This window comes from Astyanax mexicanus, chromosome 2, assembly GCF_023375975.1.
Source record: "Astyanax mexicanus isolate ESR-SI-001 chromosome 2, AstMex3_surface, whole genome shotgun sequence".
Taxonomy (NCBI): Eukaryota; Metazoa; Chordata; class Actinopteri; order Characiformes; family Acestrorhamphidae; genus Astyanax; species Astyanax mexicanus.
The window spans coordinates 63,521,540-63,539,651 of NC_064409.1; the positions used below are offsets into that span (position 1 = coordinate 63,521,540).

The window sequence follows — 18,112 nt, forward strand, 5'->3', positions numbered from 1 at the left end:
GGCAAAGTTAACGGGGATGTGAACTTGCTTCTGTGTGCTATGTTTACTGGGTCATGTTCATGCCAGAGATACAATAGGTTCAAAAGGAGCCTCAGCTGATTTTCCCAATGAAAACTCTGCTCCAGTGCTGGCTTTATCCGTTTTCAGGTAGGAATTATGATGCACATGCTTGATCATCACCTTCCGCCGCATTAAACTTGCGCTAAAAAGGTCATTTACTACAACTTCCGCAGGTTCAGTGAGTGCACCAGAGTGAGTCTCAAATGATGGCTTTTCTGAAATATTCATCTGTTGTGCAGAGGAACAGGTTTCTAATTAAATTCTTTTGGACAGGAAGGAAAGATTGTAGGAGTGGATTTAATATTTAAACATATTTACAAGCAGGTCAGCATCGCCAACAATTCTTTTCGCTTTAATGGTGTCCAGGTGGAGCCGTGCAACTTCACTAAAAACTTCACAGAAGAGTTTCATTACAGAGATCTGTATTGCTAATCCATTACAACCGCTTTGGTTATGGTTTATAGTATTACACATACATTGTAATAAATTATGAAATTGTTTTAAATTTTGCTTTATTTAATATTGGCATGTAGCACTAAAAGTCCAGTTTCAAAAAGTAAAGAATCAGTGGCTCCTCTGGCATCTGCCAATAGGGCATTTTTTTTTTTTTTTTTTTGACTTGACCGATGTGGAATACATAGACAGAAGTATTGCTTATGTTGGATTAACATGTTGGAGCAATGCTGCAAGGATTTTATTGCATTCAGGATCAGGCAGGATGTTGGATGATTATCATTCCACATCTCCACCTCAATCCCAACTCTCTAACTCAAAATAAACGTATTGGATGCAGCATCATTTCAGAGAACCCAGTTCCACAGCTCCACAGCTGAATGCGGGGGGCTTTATACCCCCTATAGCCCACTCTTGGTAGCCTATAAGGCATGGTGTCAACTGTTTTTTTGGTTGTTTTTATCTGGTCTTGTTCTATGGACAAAACCTCTTTACCACAGTGACTTCACAATCTGTGGGCGTGCTTTTGCACATGTGTGTGTCACATTAGTAGCTGAATGCATTTTTTAGAAGAGCTGTCAACAAATATTTGGACATTATGGGCCACTTTTCCAGAGAGGGCCTAAGCCTAGTTGTAGAGCACTTGTTCCTTTCAATGGGAAATCTCAATTCCAAAAGCTGTGTAGTAAGACTAGGCTTAATTTTTGGGTTGGTTTGGGTTACCTTTAGCATCCTTAGTAAGGTATTTGTCATCTTAGAGGTGAGTTTGGGGTCATTATCATGTGGGAAATCTACCAAGAGAGGGGATCATACTCTGTTTTCAGCATACAGCAAATCTATACTGCTGTACCAGTTGACCAATGACTACTCTAACTTAAATCTAAGTTTCATTAAAATATTTGTAGAATATTGAGCTGGTATCAAAAATCTATTTGAAAAAAGTGTTTGTTTTAAAAAATCTTTTCAATGCAATAACTGTTATTTTCATTTTCACAAGTCCAGGCTACAACATCTATGAATGTGAATAAATCAAAATACTCAGAACTGAAGTTTAAATTACTGTTTCAACAACAGATTTTAAATCACCGATAGAATCTGATTAAAGCCTCATAATTAATTTGTAGTGTTTGACTTAATGTCCAAAAAACTTTATGCGGGACTTCCAGTAACTGTATAAATGAGGAGGCTACTGTTAATAAACTGTCAGTTCTACAAGGAGAAAAAAAATAATGCAAAATATTTACAGTTAGATCTGAAATGGCATCTTAAGTAAAAATCTTTGATTCAAAGTAAAAGTCTTTAGTGTAGGCCCTGTCATCTGCCTAAGTCTTTGTCCTGTTTGGAGCCCACCCCCAGGCAACTGGACAGGACCAACCTGGTGGTGATGGGGAGGATGGAAGAGAAACATGAATCATCTGCTCCTAAAAGCAGGAAGTGATTAGAGAGTTGTCTTTTAAAGACAATTGGAAGCTACTGATTGGTCAAGGAGACATGGGATTAGAGTCTTCTCTTTCTTCAGAAATTATGAGCTTATAGTTCTCATAGCAGTCAACATAATGTCTGTTTATGAAATACCAATATAAAGCTTGCTGTTTATGCCATGTTTAAAGGAGGGTTTACTGGAGAAAGCTCCCACTTAGTGTGCAGATTTGCACAAGCACAGAAGCTATTTTTTATTATTTAAACATTCTGCCTTTAGTTTTAGGTATTGTAATCTCTCCCTGTTCATAGATCAGATCCTGTGTGACTAAAACTAACTGCCTGGTGTTACTGCAAAGATGGCCACCAAGAGAACACATTTATCCATAAGGACTTTGACGTTCTTGGTACACACGTGGAACTGTGGGCCGATAAATGTTAAATTCCTGCATACTTTTAGAAATGGAATGTTCCATCCATCTGGCCTCCACTATCAGACCATTCATGTCATCAGTGGTCAGTGTTTAACCTTACTCACATGATAACACCTCAACTTGTATAGGTGTGGGCGATCTAATGATCAAATAATGATATACACTGCAGTCCTATGACTTTGTGCACGTGTGTGTAAAAAGAGGTATGAGCCCTTTTATTCCTTCCCTGTGTATCTTTGAGAGTTCTTGCTTGACTTGATCTGTACTGGAGGTTTTCTGAGCCAAGCCCTAGCGTGCAAAGCAGGCCGCGTGCCGTGCGGAACATTCCCATGTCAGGTTCTCTGTGAATGTTTGGTCACACTTTTAGTGCAATTTGTTTCGTTGGCACACTTTCGCATATCAGCGACCAGGCAGTGCAGAAAAGATGCTAAAAGCAGCACTGAGGATAGTCTTTGTAAGCCTGGAGATCTACTAAATCATTTACGATGTGGAACGGTCTCAAAAAAAGATCTTCAAAAAAATGTGTACACAGAAAAGGGCCTCTCGCACGTGAAGGCACACACACACACACACACCACACACACATACGTTACAAATATCAGCATTACTAAAAGGTGTATTCGATAAAATGTTTTCTTTATTGATATTAAAAATGAAAGTACATGAATTGTGCATTTCGGACATTCTAGCGTGCAGAGGTTAAATCAATAAAAATACACACAGGCTGAGTGGGCTACTGACACTAATATGTTGCATTGACAGGCAAAGGATCCCTTCATATTTCAGCGCAAAGAACGTTTTTTTTTTCTTTACACCATTCACACAGAAAGTAGCCTGTTCAAAATAAAAAAAGAGTGGATGCAGTCCTAGCAGGAAGTAGAAAAAGATTGTTATGTCTCCAGAAGATGTAATAATAATAATAATAATAATAATAATAATAATAATAATAATAATAATAATAATAATAATAATAATTGCACTGCTTTATCACACAACTGATATGGATAACCAGACAGATTACTGATGAAGACTGTAAATGCAGAGTGGTATACTGTAGACTGTAGTCATTCTGTAGTGGCTTCATGATCTTAAGTGATGTAATATGGTCTGTTAAAGTAGTACTGGCTCATTCTCCATTTTTCTCCATGTCTAAGCGTGGGAAATATCCGAGGAGTTGAGGAGTGAGTGGGGGAATAAAACACAGGATTGCTCCTAATGGCTCTCTGTTCCTCTGCTCTCTGTCTCGAGTGAGGATGAGATCCTCATAAACCGTTTCTTCCTGAGTATAACACTGCGTCGAAGATGGTTCAGTTAGGTAGCCCTTTAGCAATGAAGTAAGATTGGTATTCCTTGATGAGTGAAGGAGGAACCTGTTTCCAGCCAAGGCAGGATGTAGGGCGATGAAGAAAGACAGAGAGTCAGAGGGAGGCAGACAATGACGTATCCATTATTATAATAAAGCACCCCCTCTGAGTGACCTCAGCAGCGATGAGGAAGCATCACCTCACTGCCCTTCAGTGCTCACTTACAGGCTGAACACTTCCCCTGTCAATCGCTGCTGAGCCATGGAGGATAACCGTGTTACTAGACGCTGCCCTTTACACTGATCTGTGACTCCACTACAAAGCTGTCCCGTGGTGCAAAGAGACCGTTTCCCCCATTACGCCTCATTACAGCTACTGGCTTACGACTCGGGTTACTTTTACTTTAACACCACTCAAATCCAATACATGTGACAAACGCTTAACTCCTATACAACTCCTACGCTGATTTACTCATATATACATACTGCAAAAAACACCCCCCTCCCCACTTTAAAAAAAAACAAAAAAAACAAAACAAAAGGCAGATCGCCAGCTCCGATTCCATTTCCAGTCCACATGAACTGGTTTAAATTATTGTCTGTTGAGTACAACTGAGTACAATCACTGCATATTGAACTTGGTGTGATAAAAGTCAAGCTTGAGTATTTTAATAACAGAAATCCATTTGGCAGATCAAAAAGCCATGCAAGAGAAGCCATGAGAGGAGAAAGACGGAGAGTCTTCAGATTATGTGCCTATTTTTTGTGACATGACATGCCTAAGCAATCCAGGGTACTTCTGCTGTTAAAATATTGATTTTTTTTTTTAAATAGCTCCGTGGCAAAACAGAAAGGAAAAAAAAAGAAAGAAATATTTTTGGTACAAAGCATCTACAAAACAAGCATTACAAGTAAAATGGGAAAAGGAGAGCATATAAAATAAAATCCATCAGTTGAGCATCAGTGCTACGTATATTACTGTATTTGGACCAATTTTTTTCATATATATATTTTTATAACAAAATAAATAATGCCTTTATACAGTGCCCATATTTGTACTTAAACAAACAAACAAAAGCTTGGCGGCTCATTACGCAAGATACAGCTCAGACTAAAAGAATATAACATGATGTCCCTGGAAACTAATTATATATAGATATAGATATATATATATTTATATTTCATATTCATATTTTATATAATATATTTATATATATATTCAAGTATTTGTTTTCAGGCAAAAGCATGTGAATACTACTGATAAACATTAAAAATAAAGGTTAGTTGACATTATTGCGATTTTTTCCCTTTGAATTGATATTTGTGCCTTCAGAACTGTAAAATATCACAAAAAAAAAACAGACAAGAAAAGAAAAGACAAAAAAATGCCTATTTTGCAACGACAGGAATGTCACGGTACCAGAAAATGAACAGGTCTTTTTTTTCCTTTTTCCTTGAAACATCTTCATGAAATGACACACAGAAAATAAAAATTAAAAAAATCATCCCACTTATTCCAAGTCCTTAACTCCCACTTCCTGCAGTGCAAGGCAAGGGCTTTTGCAGCCAAGGTAGAACAGAGACTAGCTCTCCAAGTCCAGGCCTTTACGTCATCCCTTTACTGTCCCCACACTGCTCCCATCCACTGACCGCAGTGACAGCAGTGGAACCAGGGGCACACAGCGTGACTGCTGCATGATTTAACCCCATGCATCACTCAGACACAGCTGCATGCGGCGGCGTCCTCTACACGCACTGCCACGGCCGATATGCTCTTTTTTTCTCCTTGTAAAAGTCACACTTTCCTTAAAACGGAAAGTTTAATAATTATTCAAAGAAAAAAAAACGTGCTTTCCAACCTCCTATTCTTTGAGTCCGTTCACAAAGCTAGCACCATGACATTTTTTGAGCTACACGTTCATTGTCCATAAAAAAATAGTGCCTTTTTTATTTACTTAACAAGAACTTTGACGTAATCCGTGGCAATGTGCAATTTGCAGACTCTTCTCTGCTTTTTGTTTGTGATTAGAAGGTGCTGGAACAGGAATCTAAATTTTTACAAAACAATTCCTTACAGTGTGGATGTCCCTTTATAGTTAGCGGTGCAAAGTAACTAAAAGAATAAGGTCTAGCTGAGAGATACTTCTGTCTCGGGAGGAAGTTGTGGAATGCTTGTTTTTTTTGTTCGTGCTAGCAGTTTTGATGTCCTCCGAAACCGACAAAACCACTTTTGCAGGGGTGTCCTCTTGACCTTTTTCGCAAGCCACGTATCTCTCTCTTCATCTTTTCTTCCTTTGCTCCTCTTCCTTATTTTTAGGATCCACCTAAACGATTACAGTCAGCCAAAGCGTCATCTTCTTTTCTTTTTTTTTCAGTCTCGTTTGTGATGTGCCTTTTTGTGGTGGTGAATGAAACAGCAAGAGTAAAAGACTGGAAGAGTGCGAACATGTGTGTGGGGGATGGGAGGGATGCAGGGATATAGAGGACTGCCACAGAAATGACGTCAGATACAAAGCTATGATCCCCTAGTCTTTTTTTCTCTTTTCCAACTCTGTGCAAACTATCCTGGATTCACTTGGGGCTGACGTAGTCTTCTGTGGGATGCCATACTGGAGGGAGCTTGCTGGGAAGCGAGATGAGAGGCTTGTGGAAGTTGGCCTGCTCCTGGGCCTTGATCTTCTCCGCCTGCCGCCTGAACTTCCTGGATCGCAAGATGGCTGGGATGCCCCTCCGTAGCCTCTGGGCGGCCCTCCGTTGCCACTGGTCGTATTTGGAATATCTCACGGTCACGTGCTTTCTTGGGACATCCTGAGGAGAAAATTTAAATTAGTGTTCAAACTCAAGATCTATTCCAACACTATTTTTTTTTTTATATCTGAGCTATTATGTGGTCAGCAGTGGTCAGTTTCTACCCAATATTCTCATGCTTTTCTTTTCTGTACACTCTTAAAAATAAAGCTGCTACAAATATATATTTGAGAGATGCTATAGAATAAATTGTTTCGTCCAACAAGTTATTTTCTTTTTTTTTATGTGAACATATTTTGAAAGATTTAAAGAATGGAATTGTAAAAAAGGATCTTCTATGGCATCGCCCCCTCAAAACCTTTGTAGCAGCTTTATTTTTAAGACTGCACCTTTGTGAAGCTCCACAAAAACATTCAGTTAAGATAGTTAAGACATCTGCTGTCCACAAAGTTGGGGGGGTCACAACAAAAACCTAATCTAAATTCTTCTCTCCCCAATACACAAGGCTATTAACACAGTAAATATGACTCAGCTCAAACCAAACTTTCAAGCCACTGTCTGCCCCAGAACAAACAAGTTAAACAAAAGACCCAGACATGAAAGCTCTACTCTCTGACAATGAGAGTAAAGGAAAGCTGAAGGAATTTTAACAGTCTGTTTTGTCTGGCTGTTATGAATTAGATTGGCCCTAAATGTAGCACAAAAAAAACGTGGGCCAATCTTCATTGTTTTACAGAAAAAGAGTCTCCTGTATGTAATTAGAGCCTTGTCATGAGGTTAACTACCTGCTTAAAGAAACCTGTGAGTGACCTCTGTTCCAGCCCGTCCTCTCATTTTCCACTTAGTCAGCCCTTTTGAGGAAATACTTGCTTACAATGACCAATTTCACTACGCTTGTTTATATTTTCCTTTTGTCCCACATGAGGAGACGTGCGGTTTCTGTAGAAATGCACTGAACTCTAGATGGTCAGAGCGATTAGGTGATGTTTTTTCCACACTGCTGGTTTTACGTACCGGTTTTAATGCTGGCATCATGGATATGACCTGAAGGGAAGTGGCCGACACGTCCCTCTCTGACTTGGCGGGCTTGGCGCAGTACTGCTCCAACAGCTGAAGGTCACAACTCCGAAAACAACACTCTTCCACGATGCCGCGGTTCTGAGTACGCCGACTGTTCGCTCTGCTTATTGGTCTACCTGTGGATGAAGAAGTAGAGATGGCTTTGAGTTGTTTGTTGGTGGAATGAGAGCAAGGCTTAATCAGAGAGGCCTAGATTCAGAGCTAAAGCAATACCTCAACAGACAGCAGGCCTCATAGCACACACATACGGCTGTATGCATGTGATGATTATTATCAGAAATTAAATAGCTTGCAACAGTGACTGAAGACTGTGCTCTGAGGTACACAAAGAGCTCTGTTTGTTTGTTTGGCTGTTTTTTTTTTTTTCTCTTTGGGGCTAATCTTGTTAGGACATCCATTGGACTAATTGAGCCACTGGACATTCATTTTGCCAACTTCATACACTTCATACCCATCCACACATGGTTCCTCATTGGAAAGAAAAGTTGAAGGTCAACAGAGTGTTAGGATGAGTACATATTAAAAACCAAGGATATCATCTGGAGATATCCCTTGTTTTAGGTGAACGAAGGGGAGAAAAGTCTCAAAAAGAGGGGGAAACTTCCAAATGGTCAGGATTTGACTGTCGGTTGGGAATCATGATTGAGGGTAAGTGGAACTGTGGGGAGGGGGGACTGTACTGTCCTAAATTGGATAATGATCTCTTTGGGCAGTTAGGCCTCTGTGGCCAAATGAACACAAAGGCCTTGTCTGTTTGTCAATGCTTGTGGGAGAAAGATGACAAATATTTTAAAAAGTTATGCCGTTGACCTCTTCTGAGAAGCTGAGGGGGGACTTAAACGAGCTTAGCGAGAAAGAGATAAGTACAGAGACACACTTTTTATCAATGAGATAACAAGCAACAAATGGCAGAGCTGTCTGTCAGTGTTGCATTATCTCGTTTTTACATACAGTAGGGCCCATGCTGGAATTACAGCTACATTTTAAATACTCATCAGTCAACTCTGGTAAACCATTAACAGATTTGAGAGTAATAGAGTTGATATTTTGCCTTAACTCCATGTGCTAAACATTTAAAAAGAATTTTTTATGGGTTTTCACCACGTTATTGTGTAAATATTAATAAATATTGCTAGAGAGATTCACTCAACTCATCAAAATAAGAGATTTAATCAATAATTAAGATAAGATATTGTCGGTTAATCTAAAATAATGAGATATGGTTGGCATATAGTGTATGGCCAAAAGTATTTGCTCTCCCATTAAAACAATTGACCTCAGGTTCCAGTCACTACCATGACTACAGGTATATAAAACCAAAAACCCAGGCATGCAGACTGCTTATACAAACATTAGTGAAAGAATGGGTCACTCTCAGGAGCTTAGTGAATAACTGGGATAGGATGTCATCTGTGTAACTAGTCCAGTTGTGAAATTTCCTCACTGCTAAATAGTACATAGTCAACTGTCAGTGATATTATAACAGATTGGGGCATATAGTGTCCAGATGTCACCAACTTTCTACAGAGTCAATCACCACAGACCTTCAAAAGTCAGGGGGCCTGTGCTCAAGCACAGTAGAGTGCAGAGAGATTCATGGAATGGGTTCCCATGGCCAAGCAGCTCCATTTAAGACTAACATCACTAAACGCAATGCAGGCTGTCATGTTTTCTGTCAGAATTTTTTTTTTTTCATTTATTAGCATTATTTGCAGATTTACTGGATTTATGTATTTTACAGATACAAGGCACAAAAAAGTTTCAGACTTAAAATATTGAAAGCAAAATTGTATGATGAAAATATAAACTGGGAGGTTAAGCTGGGCTAATTAGTACAAAATGTTTGTAATCAATGTACCTAGTGGTATTATTCAAAATAATATATTTTCATTTGAAAAAAAGTTATTTAACCCTTTCAGATCCTGCTTCAATTACAATGGACATCAATGTATTTTTTTTTCAATTGTTTTGTTGTATTTTTTTTTTCAATTGTTTTTTTGCACAGAACACTAATTGAGGCCTGTTGTCAATCAGAATAGATCATAAACCAGCCAATGCAACAGTAGCATAACTCCGCCCACTGCACTGGACAACAAAAAAAATTAGCACCTCAGACATTATTAGGGCATGTAAGCACTACAGAACAAATGAGGCAAAGTAATACAAGATTATTATTACTATTTTTTTGTGATTTAGAAAACTTTTATCATGTTTAAAAATAAAAATAAATTAGATTTATTTAATATAGATTTTATATTATAATAGTAGTGTCTTATTCTGTGTGCATTACAGGCAGAAAACACCATTCTTTTATTTTCCATCACTTGAACATAATTCACGCCTGAAAGGGTTAAAGTGTTTATATGAAAGACACAAAAGGAGCTCCCCATTTCTAGAATGATCCATAGGTTCCGATGTAACAGAGCTGTCATAAGGCACGTCCATCCTCCACGTAAAGGGGGGAAGGGGGGCAAACAACTTCCAGCAGCCTGGGAACATTGCTGGCGAGGTGAATGGAATGCCACTTGGGTACTATTACTTTCCCTGGCGGAATGTGCGAGTAAACAAACAGGCCATTGTGGCTCATTTAGCACAGCGCGCCTTAACTGCGCGCGTCCCCTTTCATATGCAATCAGAGATATGGAGGGCGAGAGAGAGAGAGAGAGAGAGAGAGAGAGAGAGAGAGAGAGAGAGAGAGAGAGAGAGAGAGAGAGAGAAAGCGCGCAGTCAGCACACGCACGGCCACCAAGGCTGGAGACCTCAGCCCTACAGCTGGGCGCCCTAATACCTGCCAGATCTCTTTCTCTCTCTCTGTCTGTTTCTACATATCTCCCTCTATCTCTTCACCTCTCTCCCTTTTTTGCGCCCCCTCCCCACCCCCCTCCGCAGGCGCGCGCGCACGCTCGCTGGCGTCCAACACCAACGCTCTCATGAACGCGCAGCACTTCACAGCTGCACTATAGGTAGCTATTTAGGCACTTTTGTTAAAAATCTCAAACAAGCCAATAAATCGAATTTCGTATCGGATTGTTTAGAACAAATTTAAACACGCTGTCGTACTTACTGAAGTAGAAGCCCCTGTCCTCGCACACGAACTGCAGCGCGTCCACCAGCTCTCCGCCACATAACGTCTCGGCTGAAGCCATATCCAAGACGCACAGCGACAGAGCCAGCGCGCACACCAGCCACCGACTGCACGCGGACATCTTTCTGACCTGGAAGAGGGGCAAAGTCGGAGTGAATAACATAGCTAACTATAACTTTTTACTTTACGCACGGATGCATTTTAAATAGCATGCATATATTTCTTTATTACTGCATTTGTTTGCATCGTAAAAGACTTAAAGAACTTTCCTGAATACATTTAATAAATGTGATAAATAGGCTAATAAATGCATGCATTACTTTGTAGACTTGTAAACTTAAAGTATTTGCATATAAAGGGAATGACATAATGCATTTGTTCCAAACACACAGTACAATGCTACAGTGCTAGTTTTTGTTTTAAAGCCCAGTCGTTGACAATATTTTACTTGCAAAATATCCACTGTATCCAAAATGCTGTGTAATCCAAAACTACGAGTGTTAAATCATTCAGAAACATTCACACTGGCAAATAAATGCACTCTGTATGCTAAAACATGCAATGAACAATTGCACAAACCCTCCCAAACATCAGGACACTACTACTACCTCTGCTCTGTCCAAAAGGAGGAAGATCTGCTTGTGCTGAGCAAAATAGTGAAATCTTTTATCTCCTCTGGTCACTCTTACACAACACTCAACAAGTTGCTAACTCCTCAATACTGGACTGAGCTCTCCCTCTCTCTGTTTCTCTCTGGATCCACACTCAGCATATATTATTCCCTGTTCTCCCCACATCGCTCCTTCAGCCAAAGTACTGTCGCCCCCTCGTGCTGGACTGGATTTCTTGGAGGAGCCTGATCTTTACGCACAGTTAACAGAGCCTGACTTTAAATAGATAAATAGATAGATGACAGTGGGGTACATAGCTAGCATAACTAACTACACAGCAGCTGATGTTGTTTTTTCATTATTACGAATGACAACTAACTAACTTAACCCACACTCCAGCCCATATAAGCTGTCAGCCTCCTTCTTACACTCCTGTCTTCTATGATCTTTGCGCTCCTAAACAGCTGGCAGGCACATTTGCGTAAATCGACCACCGTAAAGCCCCCCATTTGCACTTTTCTCCCCCTTTCAACTCGCAGATCCTGATCAAGTACCTTGTTCCTGGCACTCTCCGTTCTCCAGCAGGTGTGGCAAACAGAATGGTAGCTGTGTTGCTGCTGCTTCTTCTGCTGCTGCTGTTCCTCCATATCAGTGCTGTTGGAAGTTTGTTTCAAAATACCAAAAAAAGAAAAATATATATAGGTAGAAAATAATAATGATAAAAAAACAAGAACGCGCGCGCGCACACACAGGATACTGCGGTCGTATTTGGTCAAGAAGAAAGTTGCAGGTAGTTTCCCAGATGCTGCTCGAGCGTTGTGGTTTGTGTATGTGTTGGTTACTCTGTGCGTGCGTGCGCGGGTGTGTGAAGCTGTCCCAAAAATCAGGCGACAGGCAAAAAGTTCTCAGAGAGGAGTATTATATAGCAAGCCCCGCCCCCCTGGCCAGTCCGCCCCGCCCTCTATCCACGCCGCCGACAGGACGAGCATGCGCATAGATGAGAGAGAAAAAAAGAAGAGCCCTGGAGCAGTAGCCCTGGGATCCGACTCAGAGAACCGACTCATCCGGGCAGACAGACAGCCAGAAAGTGTGACTGATTGAGGCCAGCTCACACATTATCACCTTAAACTTTAAAATATGATTCAACTAATAATGTCACCTGTAGTTAAGAAAAATCTATGAAAAAGAAACATTGTTTAATGTTAATTAAATGTAAAAAAGATTCCAAAATACATATAAATCAACGTAAATTAAAGTGTGAAATTGACTTGGGTGTAGCGAAACACAATAACAAGTATAAACTTTTGTCCAAAAGCACACCTTCCAAAATACATCGCTTTAGCCGATGCTCCCAACAGGTTTACAATGCTAGTGATAGGGGCATAGCATTGCCCATGCAAAGAAATTGCTATTTATTTTAATAAGAAACAAGCTCAAAGCAACTCCACACCTCATTGGTAGAATTCCATGAAGCTAGCAATAGTGTTGTATTTTGGAATGCTGAGGTTGAATGCAGGTGGGCTATTCAACAAAAGCACTGCATTTCTCGTTTATATTAACTTAGAAACAATGTAATGATATCGTAGTAAGAGATCAATAAATATTCATAATTTTTTTAATGTCCTATATGTGTGCATAAGTAAGATACAAATGATTACAGTGATTAAACAGGTTACTCTGCTTATATCTGCCTATTTATCATGTCAAAACTATTAAAAATACACAAAATACAGCTCATATATTAATGACTCTATTACTACTTAAAAACAATATAATGTATTTGTTTACCTTAAAATCAGCATCAACAAACAAGATTGTGCAGTTTGTGAACAATCTTTGAGTTGTCTAACTTTTGCCTCAATCTAAAGAAGCTTTTCAGCTGCAAATGTCCACGATTCTACATTTACTAAATCCTCAAAGCACTGTACTTTGTACGAGTGTACAATGTAGAATGAAAAGGAAATGTAATATATTCTTTATTAAATGTTAAAAAGTAAGATGATGAAGCATCATCACAATATCAATGTTGATTTTTCATTCAAAGTCAAAACATAATTCATCATTGATTTAACATTGATATGAGTTTGATTTAACCATAAATTCACATTAAAATTAATTGGTCCAAAGAGGTCAAAAGTCCAGGAAGATCTTTTAGGTTGTCTATGACATGACACATATTTTCTTAAGGTTAAACAGTGAAACATCATGATTTTTCATAGCTTAGTCATAGCAAGCCAGAGTTAGGTCATAACACAGATGTTTGATCTTCGCCACATAAGGTTATGAAAGTGTGCTATGCAGAAATCAGATGAGATCCCAGATGACCTGTGAGTTACTGTGAGTTACTGATTCCTGTGGAAAAGTGCTACTGATGCTGTGCTCTCTGGAATGGATTAAATTAGCAGAATTTTGGCATAAGGTGGAGTAAATTACTATTATTCTCTATTATTACTATAAATCACTGTTATTTACTATTTGTAGAAGGTTTTACCTGTACAGTAGAGTTACCAAAAGAAAAGCAGGACAAACAATATGTTAATACCCTTTACTTCTCATTTTAAATGAGAGAGTGAAAGAGCAATCCCAATACATCCCAATACATTTGTTTATATCATGTTTATGTGTGGAGTTAAAGTCCTCTTTTACAATGAGCGATGTGAAAAAGCTGCTATTGTTTTCCAGGAGGATCATTCCTGCCCATGATCCATGCACATGCCAAACTCTGTATTTCAGTTTAAGAAAATCATCCCAACTGTGAAGCATGGGGGTGGCAGTATTATGGCTTATTATTATTAATAGACCCATAACCTCTGGGATTTATAAGCAAATTCTTTAGGAGAATTTCAGCATTTTTTGTCTGTGAATTAAAGCTGAAATGTACATGGATCATGCAGTAAACCCACCAAACCCAAGAAAAAAAATTAATAAAGCAGAAGAAATTTATGATTTTGCAGTGGCCAAGTCAAAATCCAGATTTTAATTTATAGAAATGCTGAGGAAGATATTGTTCCTGAAGAAGTTCACAGTTAAGCAAATACAAGGGTTTACAAATAGCATTCTCTCTGACAAAGATATTTAATGTTGCATAATTTTCCTTAAACAGAAGCAGTAAATGTAAAATATATGTAATTTTTTGTACCATTTAGGGACATAAATGAGGGACTTAAATAAAGATCTAATCACACTTAGATCACACAGATGAACTCTATAAAGTGTGAAGAACAGAAGGACTGACTTTGAGAACTGGAGATGATTTTATATACAACAGGGGTGCGTTTCCCGATAGCGATTGTTCTTAGGGATTTAAGAACAACTTTAAGAACGACTTAACTTTAAGAACGCCATTTTTCCGACTGTTTCCAGAAGCCACTCTTAAGTCTCCATACTTACGAAGGACCTTTAAGTAGCACTTTGGTGGCTCCGCCCCCGTGTCTGTGAGGTTTAAGGCAAAGCCAGATGAAAACTAGACCACCGATTTATATACAGTTCTTCATTATTAAGCCACAAAGGTATAATTTTGTATGATATAAAAAGCCAAATAAAATATATTTACTTATTTGTTTACTACTACGACTGTCAGACTGGGGAAAACCGTTAATTTAATCCATATGTGTGTGATATGTGTGAATAAAAATTATATTTGTAGGTAATTGTAACTTTGTCTTCACGTGAATACGATTATTTCAACCATATAATAAACCCAAATACTATGAATAAATATGCGCAGGTTAATAAATTAATTTAAATAGTCTGGAATTTAGTCTTTTTTTTATTGTTTATTTTTTTATAAATACGTATGCTGAATGCATCTTTAAATGCATTTTTTTAAGGATCAAAAGCGGCCTCTTTCGTTTTTGAGTCAGAACTGCACGTGGATTCCACGTTAAGAAGAACTTAGTTATTTACGAGTGGGTCAGACCACTCGTAAAGTTACGAACGAGTTTAAGTACTACGTTAGTTACGAAGGCTTTCGGGAAACGCTCGTAATTTTAAGATTGTTCGTAAGTACGAAGTTACGAAGTACTTAGCGTTAAGAACGTTTTGGGAAACGCACCCCAGTTCAGTTAGACGTATGAACTGATTCAGTGGTTCAAATGAGCAATTCATGGAAATGCTGGCTATCCCTGAGGCCCCTTGTTATTTCCTGTGATCTCTACCTGCTTTATTGATCCTCACATAGTGTATAGTGGCTGGTAGATCACTTACAGGATGAGTGCGCAAGGAAGGATGTTGAGGAATTATCGGGGCCTGAATTGAATTTGGTTTGATTGAATTATGTGAAGCCTACCTTGCAATGTCATCCATCTCCAAGCAGAGCATTCAAAGCCATTAACACAGTGCAGGCAGGTGTTGTCCTTAGTAAGAGATAAAAAAAACTTCTTTAAATGTCCTATGAATTTGCATAAGTAAGATACACGTCATTATAGTGGGTAGACAGATTACTGTCTGATATACACTTTTATCATGTAAAAACTATTAAGTAAAACTATTAGTAATGCATAGGATTTGCTTGCATGTAACAGTCCACACATATCTGATACAACACTGAGCCCAGTTTTATTTAACTGTTTAGAGTATGCAGACAGGAAGCCTGTTCATCACATTGCTGTAAACATAAACATTGACAATCTAAAATTAAACTTGCTGCTTTAATTTAAAACGTTGCGTTAAATCACAGTACATGCATTAGTTTTGCCTGCTTTTAGTGCAAGATTGTGGTGCAATGTGGAGTTTTGCAAAAACTGATCTTGCCCTATTAAAACGGCGCCCCTGCTGGATCTAAATGTCCTCGCAGCCTCTGAAGATGCCATAAATTATCAATGATCTGAGTTACTGGAAGCCCCATTATGAAGACATTAAACCTCTTCTCTTTGCCCTCATATCATCCATCAGTTGCAGTGAGCAGGAAGTCCTGTAGGTTTGTAGCACAATATCATAAATCATTCACTGCACCATTCATTCAGCTGCATTGTCATTCATTTTAGCTTTATTGATTCATTCTTCACATAAGAACTAGTTCTAGGGGGAAATTCTCAGCAAGAGAAACACATTGTACATCCAGCTCTCAAAAATGAGTATTAAAATGTATAATAACATATGAATTATGATTTTCATTTTGGCTATGAGATCAGTAATACAGTCAACCATGTGTAATAATGCAGAGACTAGACTGGACTGAACCTTATTTACCCCCTTTATTGTAACATATATCTGTTGTTTGACATCATATCTGTACTAAATTACTAGTATCTCACTGTAAGAAAACAAAATGCATTCCAAATATTATGAATTTAGTATCTACTTGTTCTATACATTTCATGTCATAAACGATTTTAAATATATAAAGCAATGATTAAATGTATTCCCTTTATTTCAGATTATTTATTATCATATTTTCCCTTTAGAATTGGTAATATTCTCACAAACATGTATGTCTGGTGTGTTTAGTATGTTAGTTGCTCAGCAAGACAGCTTACTTATATGTGTGATGAACATATTTGGTAAAATTAAAAAGTGATTCTAATGTAAGTATACACGGTTTACCTCATAAATATGAATAAATAAGAAGCTATTTAAATCCAAGCTACCGACGCAAAAAAAAATGTGTGTGTATATATATATATATATATATATATATATATATATATATATATATATATATATATATATATATATATATATATATATAGGCATGTATTACTTTGCATGTGAAATATATTTAAAATATGTATACATTGTTTCATTTTAATGCAGGTCAACGAATTAAAAGTAAAGACATGAAATAAAAGTATCTTAGATTTTATTTACACATGTATTTCTAGCAAGGATTGCAATGATACCATTTTTCCCTTTAATATTGTAGCTGAATTATGTATATAAACCTTAAGCTAAAAAATATTTTTTGTTTTATATAGTATTTAAACATTAGTAAAGTTTTGAAATGTTCCATTCACTCATCAGTTTACACAGTACATTCAGAGATATTAAACTACAAAACCAGCTCATTTACACAAATCCACTATTCAGTCTACAGCAGCTTTAGCTCCACTCATTCACAGATTATAAACAGTTTTATATCTGAACTGCTTTTTAAATGAGGCTCCATACATGCAGCCAGTCTATAACTCAAAGCTCAGAGAGATCATTAACATGCATCGGGGCAGTTTAATAATGTTTAAACGTGGATAAAAATGGATGGAAATGGCTCATGTGAAAGTGAGTTATGTTTTTGTTAAATAAAACCACACGTCAAACAGACATCAGGGAAAAGGAGAATGTGGAATATAGGCACTTTAAGAAATAGCCCAGTGATTCCAGGTGTTTCTATTAATCTTGGGAAAAGTGAATATACATTAAGGTTATTTAATTGCCGGCAGGGGCCTACTGGGTGCGTCTTTTATCAAGAGCAGTTTTAAAACATAGCTGTGGGAAAACTTGCCAGAAACCTTGCTTCCAAAAATGCATATAGACTGCCATCTGGTGGCGGGAGTGTGTCTCACAGTGTAGCCACGAAGATTGTTGTTTCTGTTTAATGGAGAAGCTTTAATTTAAGAATGAGGTGTAATAAACCTTTAGTATGTAGGTGTCAGCGTCAAAAACACGCTATTAACACTCTTTTACCTTTATCTTTTATGTACAACACTGACTTGCAGGCAGGCACACAGGGTGAAGTCTGAAAGCTAAATTGCTAATTAGCCAATTAGCACAACAAAGGAGTCAGTAAATAAACTAACAAATAGACACAATATCACTTTCTTTTTCAATACTGATATTGAAATATTAAGCTTGGGCTTAAGCAATATTAATCCAATATACAAAAATCTAAAAACAAAAAAAACAAATTAAGTGTTAATACTACTATTGTGCCATCTAAAGCCAGAAGCCCAGTAAAGTATGACCAGCCTCATGCTTTCTTGGT

The 18,112-nt window shown here is 37.9% G+C and overlaps 1 protein-coding gene across 1 annotated transcript; it reads right to left on the bottom strand.

Annotated features, from left to right (window-relative positions):
• Nucleotides 1–2,983: 2,983 nt before the first annotated feature.
• Nucleotides 2,984–12,097, bottom strand: igf2b (insulin-like growth factor 2b). Its single transcript, XM_007228064.4, has 4 exons — nt 11,748–12,097; nt 10,562–10,712; nt 7,432–7,613; nt 2,984–6,477 (listed from the first exon to the last, which is right to left on the bottom strand). Exons 1-4 carry the CDS (start codon nt 11,838–11,840, stop codon nt 6,241–6,243), a joined length of 663 nt encoding a protein of 220 aa, XP_007228126.2. The 5' UTR covers nt 11,841–12,097; the 3' UTR covers nt 2,984–6,240.
• Nucleotides 12,098–18,112: the final 6,015 nt, after the last annotated feature.

Bases quoted from the DNA above. Each gene is read 5' to 3' on its own strand.
- igf2b (XM_007228064.4), bottom strand. From the start codon at position 11,840: ATGGAGGAACAGCAGCAGCAGAAGAAGCAGCAGCAACACAGCTACCAT. The intron at 10,713-11,747 runs GTACTTGATCAG...CCCCTCTTCCAG, and splicing joins CGGAGAGTGCCAGGAACAAG to GTCAGAAAGATGTCCGCGTG. The intron at 7,614-10,561 runs GTAAGTACGACA...CTTCATCCACAG, and splicing joins GGACAGGGGCTTCTACTTCA to GTAGACCAATAAGCAGAGCG.